This window comes from Astyanax mexicanus, chromosome 14, assembly GCF_023375975.1.
Source record: "Astyanax mexicanus isolate ESR-SI-001 chromosome 14, AstMex3_surface, whole genome shotgun sequence".
In the NCBI taxonomy this organism is placed as follows: Eukaryota; Metazoa; Chordata; class Actinopteri; order Characiformes; family Acestrorhamphidae; genus Astyanax; species Astyanax mexicanus.
In genome coordinates this window covers 9,664,756-9,687,361 of record NC_064421.1, presented here as the reverse complement: position 1 = coordinate 9,687,361, position 22,606 = coordinate 9,664,756, and the positions used below count along the sequence as shown (strand labels likewise).

Sequence of the window (22,606 nt, the reverse complement as noted above, 5' to 3'; positions counted from 1 at the left end):
CCTTTCTGGTGTTGTGGCATCACTAGTGACAGGGGGAGTCCTAATGAGTGGGTTGGGTAATTGGCCATGTAAATTAGGGAGCAAATGGGATAAAAAGTAGAAATAAAATAAAATAAGACATAAAAAAATTACATACTGCTGTACTATGACTTCTCCTTTGTGAAGATTTAGGTGGTTTGTCACTTGTTTAATACATTTTTGACTTTTTAACCAATAAGAAATTCAGACATATTCATACTCTCAAATCTACATAATCCCCTGAAATGTGTTTGTTAAAGCAGACAGCTGGAAGCTGCAGCAGAAAGATAAAGGCTCTAACTAAAGAGATCTGAAGACTCACCTGCTTGAAGGATTGGTTAGTGAGCAGCTCCTGGGCAGGCAGATGTAGAGAGCAGCAGCAGAGATGATGGAAAACATTGGAAAACATGCAGAGATTAGCATCTCAAGCAGCAGAACAACAGAAAACAGGCTCAGCCAGCGCTGGGCTGCAGATCAGACAGCACGCAGGGCTGGAAGCTCCACACATCCTCTTAGGCCCACTTCCATGATGCCACAAAGAGAAGTACTGATAGACTGAATAAATAATCAATTGCTGTTACCTATTATTTCAAAATTGTATGATGAATAGACCAATAAAAATGCACCAAAAATACAATAATATCAAAATACTCTATATTGCCAAAAGTATTCACTCTCCAGAATTCTGAGAATCACGACAGACCATAGACTGTGTATAGCTGGACAGAGCATCGTCTCTCAAAAGTGAAGCCACCACAGGTCGGGCGCCCCCTGCTGTTCGGTTTCAGAAAGCCGTGTAACCCCACCCATTCCCATAGGTTTCAATGGCAAAACAGACAACTTTCAATCACGTTTTTTTTCTAATATGCTGTAATTCTACCTCTATTATTTAAATGCAACAGCTAGTGTAACCTCTGCTTATATTGTCAAATTTTTATATCCCCACAGAATTCGTTTTTTTAAAACGTTATTCAGCTCTATTCAAAAAAGGTGTGGTTATTGTAAAAGGGCTGGTTATGGGCGGGACCAATACCAGACCGCCAGCTCCGCTCCGCCCTGCTCTGCAGCCTGTGACCTCAAGGCAGCCCTCAGGGGCGGGGTTATTTAAATGAGTAGGCTGCTCTCCACAGTCTTTCTCTCTCCTCTGGACTCTACTGCGCAGAATCGGGTTTCAGGATCGCCAACATGGCGGAAGATTTTGGCTTCATTTTCATTGAATGAATGGGAACGGCGACACGGCGTCCATCTTTTTTTACAGTCTCTGCTACAGACTTCCACACATGTGTCTTTAGATCAGTTGAAGAACAGCTAACAGAGCGTAGAGAGCTTTATGAAATGAGTTTCAATGGCTGAGCAGCTGCATCCAAGCCTTTTGTCACATGCAAGGTCTATAAACACATGGTTGAGCAAGTTTGGTGTGGAAGAACTTGACTGGCCTGCACAGTCATGACCTCAAACCATATAGAACACCTTTGAGAATAAAAAGAGAGTAGACTTTCTGCCAAAATGTCAAAACTCTCCATAAACACACTCTTAAAGCTTTTACAGAACAGTTGAGAGCTTATATTAAACCCTATAAATTAAGGATGGGATGTCACTGAAGTTTTTATGCATGCGAAGGCAGAAGAGTGAAGACTTTTGTCAATAAAGTGTAGGTTAAAACAATATATTTAATATATCTGACATTTGTAATTTAATTAAAATATTTGCCATATTATTAAGACAGGTTTTGTCTCTGACACCAGTGTGCTGTTGGCACAGTCAGGCCTTAAAGAGCATCTGTTGATAGAGCCCAATGAAAGCACTAAAGATACTACTGCATGCTCAAGCTCTAGAGCACAAAACAAGCCATTCAACTACGAACAGCTGCTGGAGCTACAGCTAGAACCTTCTACTGCAATCACACCCTCATACACATCCAACAAATCAAACACAGTCATATTCAAGCATGATATGAAAATACCTAATTTAACTATATTAGAAGATGCATGCTCTTATACAAAATTGCCCATACTTGTTGCCTCTGATAAGCCGAGAACATCTTCTCGATTTCTTTCAGATCGAGAACTTTGAAGGCCCTCAGGTCATCGATGTCGTGCCAAATGGTACCAGTAATCTTGTTCTGTGGAAAAAACAAAATAACACACACTAAATGGAAGCCAAACAATTACCCAACACTTTCTCAAGCGCCCAACCTGTCCGTGTGTTTATTCTGCATTTGATTCATGTGACCTAAGTGAGCCCTTTCTGTTTGTTCAGCCATTACAGCACCATGGCATTGTGCTCACCTCGCCCAGTTTGGCCCAGTTGAAGGACTTGAGCGGATGCGAGGGCTGTGGGATGCTCTTGGTGCGCAGGCTGGTGGTGCTGCTGCTGAAGGAGCCGGGCCCTGGAGGAGGCGGAGCTCCGGTGAAGAGTGGGGGCGCTCCGGGTGGAGGAGGTGGACCGCCGGGAGGAGGTGGGGGTGGAGGCGGGGGTGGGCTGGAGAAGGGGAGTGGAGGAGGAGGCGGAGGAAAGCCACCCATCATGGGTGGAGGAGGAGGAGCCATCGGGCCTCCAGGTGGAGGAGGTGGTGGAGGGAATGGGACACCTCCATTCTAAAGAGGGACGAGAAAGAGAAATGAAATATTAACCGAAGACAAGCAAGTTTAAATTTATTAGAAGTGAATAAACTTGTCATTTCTATTCTTTTTTTGGTGGGTTTCTGCTCATGAGAAATCATCATACTTCAGCACCAGTTAAGAAATAAAATAAAGCAATAATACATGAGAGGGAGTGCTATGGCGTGTAATATTGGCACTGGTGTATTGCGTCATGGGCACGAGGCCGCAGGCCGAGAAAATACTGTTTAGTTTAAAACACTCCGCAAGTTGAAATAGTTCCATTGCTGCTCTGTTTGTAGCTGCGCTGTTTGGCTGGTAATCACTGCATCGTTGCTAGGTTACCCATATGTGGCAGAGTAATACATAGAGAGCTTCTGTTACAGTGCATTGCCAGCTGATAATGGCACTCATAGAACGCCATCCAGCCAATCACATTGCAGGGCTGGAACTAACTGTGGTATAATGTACCACAACCCTTTATTTCTAGGTTAATTATTCAGTTACATAGTACAGAAACGACCCTGACATGCCAAATATCAGGGGACAGGAACTAGCATCACACCACATGACTTTTGCAATGTCGCATGGAACATGCATGCAACACTGCACTGTAATATTACCCAGTTGCGTACTGCGCTGTCCATTGTGGGTGGTAATGTCTCTTATGATGTATTTTGGTACATATGTGACCATATGGAGTGTTGCACAAACTCCCAATCAGGCCTCGTTCCAAATCAGTGAGCACACTGACCAGTGTTCCGCCTTGTTAACAAGATAACACCTCACAACTAATACAGGAGTTGGCGTTCCCAAGTCATTCCCTGAGGTAACACTCTCATGATCAAGTTACATATTGCTGCCCCATGACTTTTGACATATCAGTGTATTATGAACTATTTACTAGCTATTAACGTAAGCACATTTTGGGGAGCCCCACAGGGCTCTATCACAGGGCCTTCTGAGATATACGACTGTAATCTAGTAGTAAATAAAATAGGAGGGGTTAAATAGTTAAACACATGATGATGCTACTTGTGGATGTTGACTTCTTAAGGCAAGAACAAGACAAGAACAATAGAACAATAAGAACAATATAAAAACTACTGAATACCGAATAGTCGTTGATCCGAGAGGACAGGTCTATAACCTGCTCTCTGGCAGAGCGCAGCTCCACTCCTTCCCTCTGCAGCTTATCCTTCATCTTGTTCAGAGTCTTCATCATTTCATCTTTCTCTTGGGTTTTGGTCTCACACTCGCGCTCCTTCCTCTCCAGCCGTGCCATCAGCTCAGCATGGTCTAACAGAACAAATACATACAAACACAGCTGTTAGGACTGTTAATAGCTTAAAAAACAACTAATTAATTACACAATTTAAAGTGATTAATCATAATTTTTATAACTGACTAAACTTTTAAATGATAGATATTTAAATGTAAAATTGAAAAATCCATGCAAGAGCATCACAATAGGATTCAATTTATATTTAAAAATATCCATGTTTAATTGTATCTTTTTAATTTTGAACACAGATTGTCTTTGGTAAAACTATGTAAAACTATGTTTAAATATCATTTAAATTTAAGGTCTAAACATCAATGTAAAATATTAAAAATGAGCAGTGAGGGAGAGGGGGATGCAGATTGAATTAACTCATAATTAATCAATAAATAAAAAGCAAGGTAATTGGTGAAAAATGCTAATATGTCATTTATTATACAGGAACTGTAAAATAAGTAAATTAAGGAAGTATGTTTTGGCCAACCTTAATTAAATGATTACATTGCATTAACTTGCATTAATGCAAGTTGACCACACTACTGAATATGCATGTGCACATACAGCAGGTTATTAAATGCATGCACACAAACACATTTTTATTCCAAAATACATAATCATAAAATCATCCAAACCTTATACACACTTACCTTTTCTGAACTTCTCAGCCTGGTCTCGCCACTGCTTCACCTCGTTCTCATTGACGAGCCTGTAAACAGAGCAAACAGCCATTAGCATACTGCGCTAAAAGCTCATACATCTGTATACAGCATGTTAAAACCTTCTCTTCTGATTTATTTTATTTTATTCACTTTACTTACCGCTGATAAATAATCAATTAATGCACCCATCAGGTTATTGTTATTTATTATGTATTAATTTAAAAGAATACATTATATAAATATCAAGTTAAAATCAGTTTTCAGGTCAGAGACGTTGTAACATGTAATAGCACACATAAATATAAACTGTGTTATTTCCATTTAATCTCAGTATTACAGACTCACTGACACAGTTAAGCTTTAAAAGTTTTATACAGAAGCAGGTTTTTAGACAGGACATTTTCTTAACAGCAAGGGGGTCATTAAATGCCTATTCATCTTTATTAGAGATGCAACGAATATTTGGCAATGGAAATTATTAAGCCAATACTGGAAAAAATTATTTCTGAATTAGCAAAAATAATGTAAAGCTGCAGAAAACTATAACTTTGTTTTATGTGGGAAAATGTGGAAAAAACATAAAAATAGTAGACTGAGAATAAAGTCATAATATTTCAAGAATAATGTATTATTTTGTGAATTAAGTCATAGAATTGCAGTAATACAAAGATATTGCTACCTGTAAAAGTCCTGGTTGCCAAGAATATTCCTGGCACGATTGTTGAAATATTATTTAAACTTATTTTTAAACATATTTTTTCTATATTAGTATTGTTATATCGAAGCATTATGACGTTATTGTTAAAAAATATTTAAACTTTAATCTCAATATATTTAGGGTTCAAGCACCGAAGGTGCGTAGAACCCTATTGTTTTTGCTAAGATTTTTCTTCTTCTTCTTCTTCTTCTTCTTCTTCTTCTTATTATTATTATTATTATTATTATTAGGGTTCAAGCACCGAAGGTGCGTAGAACCCTATTGTTTTTGCTAAGATTTTTCTTCTTCTTATTATTATTAGGGTTCAAGCACCGAAGGTGCGTAGAACCCTATTGTTTTTGCTAAGATTTTTCTTCTTCTTCTTCTTCTTCTTCTTCTTCTTCTTCTTCTTATTATTATTCTTTTTTTCCTGTAAAAACAGTTGTGCAGCCTAAACCGTAAGTCATAGAGAAATGAAACTTGGTAGGTAGATGTAGGATCAGTGCATCTCGGTGGACAACAAAAATGGCACCGATTGGTCAAGTGGTGGCGCTATAAACAAGGAAATTCATTTTTCACAATTTTCTCAATAACTCAAAAACCATAAGACCTACATTCAAAATTCTTTTTTTGATGGATTCCTTGGGTCAATACCAACAACTTTCCAATTTGGACCATGCACTTCCGTCTATATAGATTTTGTGCTAATTTGCATAATATGCAAAACCTACTTTTGCAAACTAGTCCTAGGAATTTTGACCAATCCTAGCATGTTTGGTACCAAAACACTCGTGAGAGCATGCGCTTCAATATTCATTAAGAAAAAGTTGAAATATGTAAACAATATGGCCGCCATATGCAAATTAGTCCTTCCGGATATATGCCCCATTCACTTCAAGAGGTAAATTTGGAGCACTGTTTCTCAGCAACCGTGCAACCTAGCAAGTTGAAACTTTGCATGCAGAATCTATCATACAGCCTCTAAAGGATGTTCAAAGGGCAACTTAATCAATCAACATGGCTGAACACCATCAGCCAATCAGCATTCAGTAGACATTTTGGCAGGCTGAATGTTGCTCAATCTAGATGATATTTGGCAGTTATGTTCAGGTGGAGACACTGTAGTGACCTGCAAAGTGCTGAAACAATCCGCCCACTGGGGGGCGCTGTTCCAAAAAAACGAGTATATGTCAATCATGCTGTACTATTTTGACATCTAATTGTTTTTGCCATATTTAGTACAGTGGCTCTGACAAATTTCTCAATACAACTATGTTTAAAAAGTGCTTTGTTCATTCATAATTGCTAATTGTTTGAAAATAGCTATATTGAAACTACTCACTGGATATTTGGCCTATCACCTCCATTTCAGTCTTGCTGCACACTGTAGAGTCTCTAGGTAAATGTTCATTAAAAACATTTGTGAAAATTTCACATACAATACTCTCCAGGCATCAAGCAATCTGTGCGTCCTTGGAATTTCTAACCTAAATTGCTGTAACTCTGCAGTATTTGCTGTAATCTCACAATGTTAAAGACCTCTGTACAATATCACTCTGATGAAGCGCCATTTAATACAGAACTAGATTAAGAATAACTTGACATTACATGTCATATCAGAACATTCACTCCTTTGTGCCTCTTCTCAACATTAATAACAGGTGAAAGACTTTTGATCATTTTAAATGTGACAGAATGTCTCCAATTGTGTTAGACCTTCTTACACATCACCATCCTATGCTCTAGTAGGCACCATTGTGCTAGTTGGTGCTTGATGAAGCGCCATTTAATTCAGAACTAGATTTATAATAACTTCGTAATTACATGTCATATCAGAACATTCACTCCTTTGTGTTAATTTAAACTTGTTTGGTCAAACATTTCAGCTTGTTCTGCAAAGGTTCAAAGGTCAATCTGAATACCACTTTGTGAACATTCTGGTTGAAGCCACCTGATCAATACCAATAACATGTAGACACCTTTTGACTAGTTCTAACTCACTTAATGAATATCCTACAAAGTTCACTAGATTTACATGTGAATTTAAGCACGGATCAGGTTGAAAGGCCTCTGCTCAACATTAATAACAGGTGAAAAACTTGATAATTTCTAAATGTGACAGGGCATCTCCAATCATATTAGACCTTCTTACACATCACCATTCAATGCTCCAGTAGGCACCATTGTGCAAGTTGGTGCTTGAACCCGATGATTGCCGCTTGCGGCTATATTTCTACTTTATACTGGAAATATTATTTTTTTTACTACTTCATTCACAAAAAATATGACATTATTCTCAAACTATTCCAACTTATTAGAATATTATATTACAAATATTATATTACAAATATTAGAATATTATTCTTAATATGTAGAAAAGAAAATCTATAAATATTCTGACTTAATTCCCAAAATATTACGACTCTATCGTGAAAACTGTCCAAAATATTAACACTAGTCTACTAATGTAATATATATATATATATATATATATTTTTTTTTTTTTAAGTGGCCCTAAAACAGCTTCATGACAAATGGGTGTTTGCTATTCTGTATTTTGTTCGGTTTCTGTCCAAAATTCTCAATTCGCTGCATCTCTAATCATTATAAAAGGTTTTAGTTAAATGATGAGATGAGATAAAAGTTATGAGAAGTTTATGGGAACAGATTTCTGAAAAAATGTCCTGAAATAAAAGACCTGGACAAGCACTGCTTTCCATAGCTGAGGAGAACAAAGAGAGAGTGAGAGAAGAGAATTACAGTGAACGTCTGACAGCAGCAGAGAAACGAAATGAACAAGAAAAATAAAGATGATCAACATGAACCCAGAGAAATATGATGGATAACGGAGAGTGTTGTCTCTTTCCATATAAGCAAACAGTTTAAATGTCAGCGCTTCTGATTAACGAGCGCACTGTCATTTATTTAAACATTTCTGCCCCACAGAGGCTAAACAAATGAGAGATTAAGTCGGTGGAGGACGCCAGTATTGTTGAGGTGAAACAAAAGGCTTTCAGCTACCAGCCAGCACCAGGAAAAACACTGGCTGTTTTTGTAGGACAATTTATTCCTACGGCTAGAAGAAACATGTCAGGACAAAAGGCCATTAGTGAAGCAGAAGATCCATCTCGGCTCTGTAACGCTAACGCAGGCTCCACAATACAGATGATGCAGCTTCACTACTGGAAAGAATTACACCAGAGTGTAAAAATTAGATAAACAAAAGTTCAGTAGGAGCTGGCAGAGCAGCCCACGCCACACAGGCCGATCCTGTGGAACACTTTCCAACCCTGCCTTCAAACTGGAGACTAAACACATTCATCACCGGCACTGGAGCTCTGGAGCACTCTCCTCGCTGATGGAGAATGGAAGTGTGTGAACACTGATTATTATTACTCAGTCTAAACTTAGAAACACTGAAAAAAGCATCAGGAAAAGTGTAAAGAGAGATGACAGACAGACGGACAGAGGAGTAAAATAATCACACTGCTAAATCAGCCAACTAGTCTCTACTATTATTTAGAAATGTGTGAGAGTGAGAGAGCATGAGAATGAGCAAAAGTATGACAAAGAGAATCAGAGCCAGAGATAAAGAGAGATTTAGAGTTCAAGAGTATTGTGTGAGAGAACAGAGAGAGAGAGAGAGTTTAAGAGAATGTGAGAGAGCACAGAAAGAGTTTAAGAGAATGTGGAGAGAGAGAGCACAGAGAGAGAGAGTTTAAGAGAATGTGTGAGAGCGCAGAGAGAGAGAGAGAGTTTAAGAGAATGTGTGAGAGCGCAGAGAGAGAGAGAGTTTAAGAGAATGTGTGAGAGCGCAGAGAGAGAGAGAGTTTAAGAGAATGTGAGAGAGCACAGAGAGAGAGAGAGTTTAAGAGAATGTGAGAGAGCACAGAAAGAGTTTAAGAGAATGTGGACAGAGAGAGAGCACAGAGAGAGAGAGTTTAAGAGAATGTGTGAGAGCGCAGAGAGAGAGAGAGAGTTTAAGAGAATGTGTGAGAGCGCAGAGAGAGAGAGAGTTTAGGAGAATGTGTGAGAGCGCAGAGAGAGAGAGTTTAAGAGAATGTGTGAGAGCGCAGAGAGAGAGAGTTTAAGAGAATGTGTGAGCGCAGAGAGAGAGAGAGAGAGAGAGAGTTTAAGAGAATGTGTGAGAGCGCAGAGAGAGAGAGAGAGTTTAAGAGAATGTGAGAGAGAGAAAGCACAGAGAGAGAGAGAGATAGAGTTCAAGAGAATGAGAGAGCGCAGAGAGAGAGAGAAAGAGTTTAAGCGAATGTGAGAGAGTTCAAGAGAATGTGAGAGAACGCAGAGAGAAAGAGAGGAGAGAGAGAGAGTTTAAGAGAATGTGTGAGAGCGCAGAGAGAGAGAGAGAGAGAGAGAGTTTAAGAGAATGTGTGAGAGCGCAGAGAGAGAGAGAGTTTAAGAGAATGTGTGAGAGCGCAGAGAGAGAGAGAGTTTAAGAGAATGTGAGAGAGAAAGCACAGAGAGAGAGAGAGAGTTCAAGAGAATGAGAGAGAGCGCAGAGAGAGAGAGAGAGTTTAAGCGAATGTGAGAGAGAGAGTTCAAGAGAATGTGAGAGAACACAGAGAGAAAGAGAGAGAGAGCGGAGAGAGAGAGAGTTTAAGAGAATGTGTGAGAGCGCAGAGAGAGAGAGTTTAAGAGAATGTGAGAGAGAGAGAGAGAGAGTTGAAGAGAATGTGAGTGAGAAAGAGAGTTTAAGAGAGTTTAAGAGAACAGGGCATGAGTGAGTGGGAGACAATGTAAGAGAAGAAAGAAATAATGAGAGAGTCTGAGAAAAAGAAAGTGAGAGAAAGCAAGTGAAAAAGACAGAGTGCGCAAATGCAAATTTTAAAGGTGATGGGGAAAAAACAAGAGGGCACCAAAACATGAGAATATCTGAGAGAAGAAAAAATAAGTGAAAGAGAGTAAGAGAATGAGAGAAACTGAGAGAGAGTAAGAGACTGAGGTTACACTGCCAGACTGTACGTCAGAGAGCATTAGAAAGATTGAGTAAGAGTAAGAGGGTGCAAAAGCGAGAGACAATGTGAGAGAAAGAGTGAGTGACGAAGTGAGAGAAAGACAGATCACCAGAGCCAGAGAGAGAGCATGTGGGGAAGATAGAGCACACAAGAAAGACTGATTAAAGAGACAGAGAGAGAAGGAGAGAATAAGAAAAAGAGAGAATAAGAGGGTGCAAGAGTGAAAGAACATGTGCGAAAGCATGAGTGTGAAAAAGTTAGACGAGTTTAAGAACATGTGAAAGACAATGTAAGAGAAAACAAAAAAAAAAGTGTGAGTGAATGAGAGAGACAAGGACAGGGTGAGCCTAAGGAGGACAAAAAAGCAAAACAGTGAGAGAAAGTTACAATAAAAAAAGAGTGAGATAAAGTGAGAGAGCATGTCAGAAAGCATGAGAGCAAGAGAGGGGGATATAAAAAGGGTATAAAATACCCGGTATAAAAGAAACACTGGGTATAAAAGAAAGAGTGAGAAAGAGTACACAAAAGTGCAAGAAAGAAAACAAGTAAAAGAGTGAGAGAATGTGGGTAAAAGAGCAAAAAAGAATGAGAACGATAGATTTATAGATAGAGACATATAAATATAGATAAAATAGAGAGATGTATGAATAATTAAAGGCAGCTAAATTTTAAGTTCTTAAGTTCTTAGCTTGAATGTATTGAATCTTTATATGGTTCTTGGGTTCCTTAACTTAATAAAAATAAAAACATTCTTTACAATAGTAAAGAAATGAGTAAATAACCTAAAAAAAAGAGCAAAAAAAATTAATAAATAAAACCAGAATACAGGCATAGCTCTCGCTAAAGCTTGCGTAACAGCTGCTGCTGCTACAGATTCACTGGGCTAATACAATTGGAGTCCGAGCTTTTGATCATACTTTCACCACATCCGGCACATCACCACCTCTGACCCCGTTACGCTCACTCAGCTCAGCTTCAGCTCCTCCGGGTGAAATAGGTGGCACAAATACGGTACACATCTATACCCCCCACCCCCCAAAACCCCTCTCACTGCAAACACCACCCCTCCCACCACCTCAGCAGACGTCCTGCTCGTCCTATTGTGTGCACTGTTCAAGCACTGTCCTCCAATCAGCAACCCGGTGAGGCGGAGCAGCTCTTCTTCAGTCAGGCCTGAACCGTTCCAGCTCTGCTGCTTTGATCTGCACCAGATCTAAAGGTGAGCTCATGACTCCCCACACTCTTCCCCTCCACCTTCCTCCACTGTTCCCATGTCCTTTTAGGCTTATAAGCACTCCAGCCATGTTTGGATTACAGAGTGTCTACAGTACTTACATTCGAATGATGTTCTTGACATTGAAGTTGTCCAACGGAGAAACATCCGGGTCTTCTCCTTTGTCATCCTGCAGAACAATCTGCTGGAGGATTCGATCTAGAAGCTGCCACTGCTGGATGCCACCTGCACCACGTTTATCTGGTAAAAAAAAAGCACAATCTAGTGTTAATGTATAAATTGATACCAGGTGATCGTTTGTGTTTTGTGCCATATCAGCAACGTATTGGCTATTTTATGGCATCGACAATTTTCTTGCGCATCACAGACTTAGGTATTTTAGCAGGTGGACGTTTTTCAAACAGTTCTTTCATATTTGTTAACCTATAAAATATATTTCTGGTGGTTAAAAGTGCAGGGCAGTCTACTAAGATGTATTTAATAGTTTGAGGAGTATCACAGAATTGGCAGACTGGAGCCTGTTCTGATGTCACGATGTCACAGATGTCACCTTTTTTTATTTTTATTTTTTATTTATTTATTTGCGCAAATAGAATGTGACATCAAGTAAACAAATGAACAAACAAACAAACAAACAAAATATATATGCAGGGAAAGTAAAAAAGCCTAAAGGAGGCTAGTACAAAGTACTTTCCCACCAAGGAAACTATAAGAGAAACACAAAAAAAGAAAAAGAAAAAAATAATAGTAATAATAATAATATGAAGTTACTCAATATACATAATCACAAGAATATACACAAATACATATTTACTTTTTGGATTGCTTACAGTAATACTTATTCATGCTTTTTGATCATTCATAGCCACTTATTAGCTTTGCTGTATGTTCCAGTCTCGTAAAAGCTGTCCTGTGACACCCAATATTATACAAGCTCTTGAGATACAGCTACACTACTGTTTTCCTACAAGAATATTTACCGGCAATAATATGTTTTGTGTACAATGACATTTACCAGCAGTAATGTGTTTTTGTGATCTATTATAAACTACTATAGACTTCTCGTATGTCAAGTTATTCTGTTTTTTTGTTTTTTGTTTTATTTTTCATATGATGATGTAATTCTTCATTTCAGTGACTGTAAGGTCCAAAAATTAGCCTTTTAGCATGTTCACATTGACATTACATTAGATAAGACTACTGACAGTACAAACATTTAAAATCTAAATTTAAAAACTATAGGCACAAAAGTATTGGGACTCATTCATTGCTTTTTTCCCCAAACTCAAAGGGTTTAAAAAGAGTTTATCTGCTTTTTTAAAAATCATTTTATTTTTAAATTTTTCTCCCATTTTTCTCCCAATTTAGGAGTGATGAGGAGAAAGAGTCATCTCTTAAAGCTGATGGCAAGCTGCATGACCAGGATTTGAACCAGCAATCTCCCGATCATAGTGGCAGTAGCCAAATGCATTCATTAGAAGATGTGTCCCCAAATAAGTGTAGATACAGCATATTTCTAATTACTGTAGTATTTTCTCTCATTTAATTATTTAATCCTGTAATACTTTCATATTATCCCCCCTTTAAAACATCAAAACATCAAAATGTCTCTTTGCATATAAAAAAAAAAAAAACGAAACACAATGATTATCCCTTGTTTATTTAGATTAAGCACTTTTCCTTTCTGGAAAAAGAAGAGACACCACGGTAAGTAAGACTATGTATTTAAATACACCATTCTATACATAATTGCAAAAAGAATGTATTTCTTTTCTACTTTTTAAGCTAGAGCTGGGCGATAAACCCTCAAATCATCACGATTAATGGAACATTTTACCTTGGTTACAATTAATGTACGACTTTAAGCTTCTCAAGTTGCTTAATTAGATTGATGGCTCAAGTTGCTAACATGTTGCAGACATGGATGGTGTCCACTTTTAAATTTTAAGAATTAGAAAATAAATAAAAAAACTCATATGGACAAAAATAAGTCAGTTAAATTTTTAACCAAAATTTAATTGCTAGAAAAAGATATCAGATACTTAACGTACACAGAATAAATATAGTGTTTTACAGTGGTTGTGAAACAGCACTCACATGGCATCTGAAGGCAGTGCTGGAGAATAGACAGAAGGTGAGGGTAGGCATCTGAGTGGCTCAGCTTCTTCTTGATCAGCTCAAACATCTGGCCGGCGCTCTTGGTGTCCACGTGCGTCTGCAAGGAAATTCCCCCGTTCATTTCCTCAATTAGTGCATAAACCAAGTCACAAGTTCCAACAACAGGTCCTAAATCTCATGCTTTTCTGATAGATCATCTCACTGTGAGTGTAAACAGCCTCTCGGTCTAAGCTGATTGATTTATCACTGCAGGGTAGTTAATAAGATTTACCATGTCAAAGCGCTTGGCCAGTTCACTGTCGTCCTCATTTCGCACCATCTCAAAGAAGTCCAGATGTCTAAAAATCGGTGAAAAGACAAAATCAGGAGTGAACATCATGAAGATCTCTGAATGGATAAAAGTGATGGCTCATTTAAAAAAGAAAAATCAAATAAGAGGCTCTCACCTGTCGAGGGTTGCGTTCTCGTGACCTCGGAGCTTGTCGATGACTGGCTGGATGCCCAACATTAGAAACTCGTACCTTAAATGGAGGCGAAACTCTAGGTTGTCCTAAAGACAAAAGCAAAAATAGCTTATAAGTACCTTTTCAATGAGAAATTTACATTTAAAAAAACAACGTGTTTTTTAACATGTGTTCAATGTTGCTTATAGTCCTTCTATCTAATCTACCTTTTTCTTGGTCATCTAAATACTTGTTATTTTAAAATAATGCAATATCACTTAATCACAGCGATGGTAAAGATGTGATAAATTTGGGTTTATTTTACAGTGGGATGCTAATAACCATTTCAAGTATTGTGTTTATACCTGGGCTGTCAATGTTAAAGCGTTTAAGCACGCGATTCATTTAGAATCAGCAACTTGTTTTTTGTTGTTTTTTTTACGCAAATTAGTTACGCCACCAAGTTTGACCCCAGCTTCCACTGTAATCAACCCAGAGCCCACCCAACGAATGACAACGCCTCCAGACGGCCCAAAAGTCCCTCCAGACAGCCACCAACGTGATGCTGGTCAATCTGGCACTCGCAGACCTGCTGCACTGCCTCATGGATGGCCCAACACTCCTGGTGGTTTTGTTGCTGTCTAATTTATCATGCATTCTTTTTTCCAGCGCTCCATGTTGGCTTTATTTCCCCTCAAACACAAAAGTATCTAGTATTTTAAGTATATCTAGTATTTTAACTTGCACCACAAATATAAAAGTAACTGTATTTTACATTTCTTCCACACATTCTTTTATTTATATTTAAACAGCCACCCTAAAAAACTTGCATCTTAAGAAGAACAAGTACAATTATTGCAGTTAATCACAAAATATTGTTTTGATTAATTGGATAATTTTTTTTCATTGATTAACACCACAATAAACAATACATCAATGACTGTAGAAAACTTGGGACACTTTGGTTCCATTTTCTTTTGTTTTGTAGAAAACTAAAGTTTGCTCAAAAGAGAAGCAGATTTGTCTACTCATTTGGTAGATCCGCCTCTTTTTCCCTGGCCAATCGTATCTCAAACAAATCGGATTTTCCCATGGATACCGACTTTGCCCTAGAAGTGCCACTACTACTCCATGTAATGAGCAGAAAGAGTGTGAAACAGTAGCAGTAGCAGCTGCTCTTTATGAATTTTGTGTGTGTGCAGGTGGACAGGGCTTAGGCCCAATCCCATTTCACCTCTTACCCCTACCACTTACCCCTACCCCTCTGTTTGGCATGGGTTAGGAGTAGGGGATAGGGCTTATTAGCACTTCATTCAGAGATTTTTCAGACGCACACTTCAAACCGAGGAGTATTAAAATCACTGGTAAGATGCCGAAACAAACGACCGAAGAAACCCACAAATGTGAGTATCGTTCAAGTGATGATTAGCACTGTATTATCATACTTTAATGTGTAGTTTCAATGTTTTATGGCTGAATTCTTCATGACAAGCATAAAAAATATTGCTAATAGTTTGTCTCAATAGCTAGTTAGCTTATCAAACTTTCCCGTTACACCTTAAATGGCGCAACAGACGGCAGGAGCTGCAGCATTTAAGGCGGAACGGAAAAATAAAATAAAATAAAAGCTAATCAAAGCTAATTTTATGATGGTATAGTTATAGTATATAATCAGTTATATAGATTACTGATTACTCCTTTAAAAAGTAACTTAGTTACTTTATGGATTACTTGATTTTAAAAGTAACTAAGTTACTTTATTAGTTACTTTCAGCAGCTGCATAAAACATAAAACTTATAACCAGTTTTACCAATACTCCCTTTATTGGAAAATGCATTTTTAACAGCAACAACGTATCTCTAGACATTTAAAGTAGACATTTAAAGAACTATTTCCTGAAGAAATAATAATTTTTATAAAAATAAAAGACCATTTCTCTTGAATTAACTTAACATAAATATATTTTTATAAAAAATAAAAAATGGTCTTTCTTGATTTCACTAAACATAAATACTTGTTTAAAAAAAATAAAAATAAAATAAAATTCTTTCTTGACCTGACATATTTAACACTGTAAAACTGAACATTGAACTTGTTGTTCTCTGCAGGGCAGCAAGGAGTGGTTTTATAAAACAGAACCGTGTATATGGTCTAGGCCAGGGATCACGGTCCGGGTGGAGAGAGAGAGAGTAACGCACAGTGACTTCGATAAGTAACTTTAATCTGATTACTGGATGGGAAATAGTAACGAGTTAGATTACTCGTTACTGAAAAAAATGGTCAGATTAGAGTAACGCATTACTGACATCACTGCCCATCACAGAGAAATTAAAGAATGGACAATAATAATTAATTTCTGTTCCAAAGGGAAAGGGGTAAGTGGTAGGGCCAATGGTGAAATGGGATTGGGCCTTAGTCTGTTTATTTTTCTATTTGGGTTCTTCGGTAGAAATCTGATAAAGAAGAATTAGAATGAAGCCACAGAGATCAGCCCACCTCTCCCGCTCCAGCGTTCAGCACAGCGTTAATGAAAGACATGATGGCCGTCTTCAGGTTGACCTCGTCTCTGTAGCGCCCTGTGCTCCTGTCCAGCTCGTTCAGAAGAGTCTGAGAAACACAAGCAATACTGTTTAAACACTGTAAACTAGACTCGACTCCCATAAGTTGTCGCCAAGCAGGAGTAAAAAAAAAATACATAAATACAAGAACAAACAAAGTGAAGACAGTGAAGATATATGACTCTACATATATTTTAAGGTCCATAAAACATGACCTCTGGTAGAGTACGTGTTACTGTTCTACACAGCATATCACACGGTTAAAATTACACACTCACAGACTCTCAGTATATTTTAAAACACTGGCAATAAAAGCAACTGATGAAATTCTAGTGCCAAATTCTAGGAAACAAAACAGTGTCAATCAACCGTATTTCATTTATATTGCATCAGCTTGCAGACATCATGCAGTTTTTTACATCAATACATCCTAGTTAACTGGAATCTTAAGTCCTAGAATGAGCTTTTTTTAGCAGTTTTTTTATTTTATTTTATTTTATTTTATTTTTTTAGTTAACTTGTTTTTAATTTGGTTAATTTTAGCTGTTTATTTTTTCAAATTTATTTTATTGTTCCTTTCTTTTCTTTTTTTATTTATTTCTAATTTATATAATTTAATCTTTTATGTAATTAGTTTTATTTATTCATCTGAAGTTGCATTATATTAGTTTTATTACCTACTTTTAAATTATTTTATTTTCTACATTATTTGTTTTATATCTTTTTTTATATATATTTTATATCTTATTTTTTTTTTTTTTGTCAATCCCTTCCCTATGTAATTGTTTGACTCCACTGTAAATAAGGGCCACCCTCAATGTACTCAGAGTTTAAATAAAGGTTGATTGAATGTTTAAAAAAATAATAAATTATTATTATTATTATTATTATTATTATTAAAAACAAAATGAAGGTTTTGGAGTGGTCTATCAAAGTCTTTTTAAAATTTATTTAAAAAGGCAGTTCATGCTGGAAAACTCTCTAATGTGGCTAAATTAAAGCATTTCTGTAAAGAGGAGTGGACCAGAATTTCTCCACAGAAATGTGAAAGACACTTTTTCACACAGGGCTAAATTGTTTTGGAGAGTTTTTGTCCTGTAATAAATGAAATTATCATTTTAAAAGTGCTTTCTACCTTTGTCTGATATTAAAGTATGACAAAAATGCAAAACCCCTCATAGTAAAATGTTTCAACATAAGTAGTAATGCCCTCCAAGAGTAGTATAATGATTGGCTGAACAGGTGTCGGAAAACTTTTGCACATATATTTGCTGCTTTGCCCAATTAATCATCCCAACCCAAACCTATTCAGTAGAGCACGCTACCTGGAAGCGCGTCCTTTCCGCAGCGTACTTCTGGTAGTGAGCCATCGCCTGCAGCACCTTCTTATGGCCGTCAGGAACCAGACAGACCGCACCCAGGATCTCCAGCACAGCCACCTTGGTCTTGATGTTGTCCTGGCGTAAGCTCTGAGAGATGGTGTTGATGCTCTGCGGGTGGGCGAGGACGTGAGCCCGGCCCTGAGAGTTATTCATCAGTGCTTTGATGCAGCCGATGATGGAGGTGTGGATGCGGCTCTCTGAAGTCTCGAAGTCCATGCTCTTCAAGAAGTTCAGCAGACAGGTCAGACCATCCAGCTCGATGAAGCGTGTCACAAACCTGCAGAGCAAGCGACAGGCTGTCAAATTGCATCATATAGATAAAAAGAAAAAGAAAATTAATAAATAAGAACCACTGCTTTAGCATGACTGACTTTTCAGGTAACTGAATAATGTTGCCCTGAGGGAACAAATAAATAAATAAATAAATAAACCACTGTTTTAGTAAGCAAATGGGAATAAAATAGCCACATACACAGGTGCATCTCAAACAACTACAATATAATTGAAAAGTTACCTTAATTTCAAAAATTTGGTTCAAAATATGAAACTCGTATTATATAAATGTATTATACACTTTTATGGAGATGGGGATTTCATTTTCCAGCAGGACTTGGCACACTGACCACACTGCCAAAAGTACCAATTGGTCTTATATAATATTCTAATTTCTGAGACACTGATTTTTGGGGTTTCATTGGTCGTAAGCCATAATCATTAACAATAAAAGAAAGAAACACTTAAAATAGATCACAGTATGTGCAATACATCTATATAATATATGAGTTTCACATTTTGAACTCAATTACTGAAATAAAGTAACTTCTTAATGATATTCTAATGTTTTGCGATGCACCTGTATGTACAGTAAAACAAAAGATCACTGTCAGCATGGATTGCTTATGGTTGCACATTTTATTTGTTTAATATTACTTCGTTTTATTTTTATAGAGATGTGAGTATAAAGAACTCTTTTACACCAAGTTCACCATGGAATCACTCAAAGAACTTTATTAATTTTTTCATCTTTTTTTTTTTCAAAGCATATATTTTTTAATATTTCTAATTTTCTCTTTTTTTTTCCCCATTTTTCTGCCCAATTTACAAGTCCAATTACACAACCCACTCATTAGGACTCCCCTATTACTAGTGATGCCCGAACACCAGGAGGGTGAAGAATAACACACGCCTCCTCAGGCCTCTTTTCAAACTGCTGCTGATGCAGCATTGCCGAGAAGCATCACAGCGCTCTCGGAGGAAAGTGCAGCGACTCGGTTCTGATACATCAGCTCACAGACGCAGCCTTGTGCTGATCAACATCACCCTTTGGAGTGATGAAGGGAAGAAAAAGCACTGTACTGTACCCACCCAGAGAGAGAGAGAACAAGGCCAAGTGTGCTCTCTCTGGGCTCCGGCAGCTGATGGCAAGCTACATAAAGAGGAATCGTACCAGCGATCTCCAGATCATAGTGGCAGAGCTTATTTATTAGCCACAATGTTGGTTAATTTATTAGCCTAATCAATTGACAATACTGACATAACTCCAATATAATAGCACTCTCCTTCAGTAAAACTGTGCTAAGCTGATCTATCCTCATCTTCCCCTCTTCACTTGTATTCCTAGCAGTCTTGGCAGAGGCTCTAGATCCAGATGGCTTCCATATAGTCTCAGCTGCGTAAATACCAAACACATAAAACTGTATGTTCTGTAAGCGAAACCTGAAATAAGTCAGTATGGAACGAGCCTCTCAACCCCTCGTTCATCACGGCGGTCTGAACGACAGTGCTCATTAGCCAAGCTAATTAAGGTCAATGGTGTTCTTAACCTCAACGCTCCACCGCAGCCCTCTCAAATGACCTGCAGTTTACATATACGGAGGAGGCATGACATCAACGTCGGCGACATTCTGTCTTCTATTAATGATAGTTCCCTCCGCTCCATTCCTCTTCTGAACGAGCCCCATATTTTATATCAACCCAAACCCAGGATGAAGTCCCAGCGAGGCTCAGAGATGATATACAAAATAAAGAAGAAGAAGAGGAGGAGGAGGAGGGGGAGGCCTGCAGTGTGATTTATCCTCACTAATCACAACAGATACACTGTTTTGACACAGTCAGACCAAAACGGTCCAAGTTGCAACTTTTCCCAGTACTTTCTTGGCCTCAGCTGGGCCATGAAATCCATGGATCCCTTCATTGCTTCAATACTGTTTCATACAGTAAAGCTCCAAACATTTTAAACCACAATCTACCCCTGTTCTGTCTAGAGGTGTAAGAAAATATTGATCCATTGATGTACCACAATATTATATTAATTTATAATAATACAGTATTTTTAGTATTTTAGATTTTTTGATAAACTATCAGTTAATATGTAAAGATTAGTGTCAGACAGTGGTTCATTTTGGGTTGTGTTTTAACTTTGACCACTAGATAGCAGTATTCACTGTTCTGACTGGAGAAAAAGTTAACTTTTTAACTTGGATTCTATGCATATGAAGGTGTACATTTTATTTGATTGTGATTTTTCCAAAAAAAAAAAAAGAAAAGAAAAAACATACATAGTAACACTTTTTATGAATGTAATGTCTGTTAGTCTGTAATGTCTTTTACGTTTTTAATTTTACTTCTCTATGTTTTAATCCTGTTTGAATCAATCATGCTTCATTCTTATTTTAGTTTTTATTTCCATTTTTCCATTTTAATGTTATTCTTTTACATGTTTTAAATTTGACTTCTCTTTGTATTTATTTTTATTTGTAAAGCACTTTAAATGACCATTGTGTTTGAAAGGTGCTATATAAATAAACTTGCCTTGCCTTGTCTTGCCTTAGACTCTATAAACATACTCATAACTCATTATAATGCATTCATAAGACATTAAAACATGGTTTTATATATATTTATAAACCTATCCAATCTGATTGGTTGAGAAGTGTTCTAACCTTCTCGCACTAAATCTGTATCACTCTGCGGACGCGTTGCCGACTATTGGCATAAACACACAAGACATTTTTGTATTATTGCCTCCACCAGCAGCACCACCAGCAGCACCAATAGCAGCATTAGCTTAGCATAGGGTAGCACCTAGCAAAGGCACGCTCCCCCTTAGCCTGCTGTGCTGGCTCATCCTTTGTGGGAAAAAAGAGAAAGAAAATCTATCAGTCACCTCGGCCGCAGTCTGACAGCCAGAATGGTAACCAGCCAGGCTAAGTTAGGCTAGGCTAAGCTAATGCTAAGCTAAAACAAGCTACACTAACCTAATCACAGTGCTGCAGGCTAGCTATCCAACACCACCCAGCAAACGAGACCAAAAAAGACCAAGTCACATCTGTGATGTTATTCACAATAACTCACACCCTCTCGTTTTCATTTGCTTAAATAACACATTTTCGCCATGTTTATTAGACATTATTTATTGTGATTATAATGCATTATAAGCTGTGGTTGTGTAGTATGTTACACATCTTCATTAAAATATCATATATCTGTCACTATTAATTAATATTCCCATAAACTGTCATCTGACATCTGTCACTTTACTTGGAGTGTACAATGACACATTATAAAACATTATAAACTAATATTAGCTATTATAGTATATCGGGTAACACTTTCCATGAATGTCATCTTTATTAGACTCTATAACTACATTCATAATATATTATAATGCATACATAAGGCATTATAAACATGACTATAAATATTTATAAAAATTCATAACCCACTATAGCCATGTTTATTAAGCATTATGACTTGTGATCATAATACATTATAAGTTATGCTTATGATATACATGTTAAAATAATATATATCTATCTTTAAAAATGAAAGTCTGTCACTTTACTTAGAGCGCACAAATACCTGTTATAATACATTATAATTGACTATAACTAATATTATATTCAAGACAAGTATAATTCATGAGCGGTTAAAAATATATTTATAGGATTATTTAGGATGCGTTTATAAGTTGGAAGCTGTTTTAGTCATAATACAAGTCTACTTGGACTGAGTTTCTTGGTATTGACGTATAACATGTTATAAACACAGCTAGTAATGCATTATAATCACAGTTCATGATGCATAAAAAACATGGCTATGATGAATTTTAGAGTTTTATAAATATGGATAGCCATGTTTATAATGCCTTATGAATGCATTATAATGTGTTATGAATATGTTTATAGAGTCTTATAGAGATGACATTCATAGAAAGTGTTACTGTATATTGTATATATAAGTCTAACTCATGAGTGGTTAAATGTAAGGCAGTTTTGTTGAGTTTATTGGTACTGACATTGGTATTGAATTGTGTATTATATATTACATGCTTTATAAATGCATTATAATGTGTTATGACATGACATTAATAAAAAGTTTTTTTTTTTTTTAGGAAAAACATTGTCAAATCACAACATACTAAACTGTGAGCCCTGTATCATGATACATATCATATTCCTAAATTCTTACCAATACTGTACACAACCTTATTGGACTAAGCTCAGCTCAGTTTACCTGGAACACAGCAGCTGTCTCACGAACTGACCTGCAGATTTCTACGTTTCTAGGATCAGCGCATGCATGAGCTCATGTCTGGCCTGCACTAAACATGCTACTCTACACAGTTAATTGTTAACACGA

General features: G+C 37.2%; 1 protein-coding gene across 3 annotated transcripts in view; it reads right to left on the bottom strand.

Moving 5' to 3' along the window:
- The window catches only part of daam2 (dishevelled associated activator of morphogenesis 2), a 199,144-nt gene that overhangs the window by 30,731 nt on the left and 145,807 nt on the right, over window positions 1–22,606 (bottom strand). For 2 of the 3 annotated variants that reach the window (XM_022673199.2, XM_022673200.2), the window contains exons 6-16: window positions 17,909–18,242; window positions 16,522–16,632; window positions 14,028–14,131; window positions 13,853–13,919; window positions 13,561–13,678; window positions 11,565–11,703; window positions 4,548–4,606; window positions 3,733–3,917; window positions 2,307–2,615; window positions 2,033–2,140; window positions 341–370 (exon numbers count right to left, since the gene is read on the bottom strand). In XM_022673199.2, the coding sequence (XP_022528920.1) occupies window positions 341–370; window positions 2,033–2,140; window positions 2,307–2,615; window positions 3,733–3,917; window positions 4,548–4,606; window positions 11,565–11,703; window positions 13,561–13,678; window positions 13,853–13,919; window positions 14,028–14,131; window positions 16,522–16,632; window positions 17,909–18,242 (1,564 nt within the window). The remainder of the gene's footprint in view (window positions 1–340; window positions 371–2,032; window positions 2,141–2,306; window positions 2,616–3,732; window positions 3,918–4,547; window positions 4,607–11,564; window positions 11,704–13,560; window positions 13,679–13,852; window positions 13,920–14,027; window positions 14,132–16,521; window positions 16,633–17,908; window positions 18,243–22,606) is intronic. The other variant, XM_022673201.2, reaches the window with a different exon arrangement.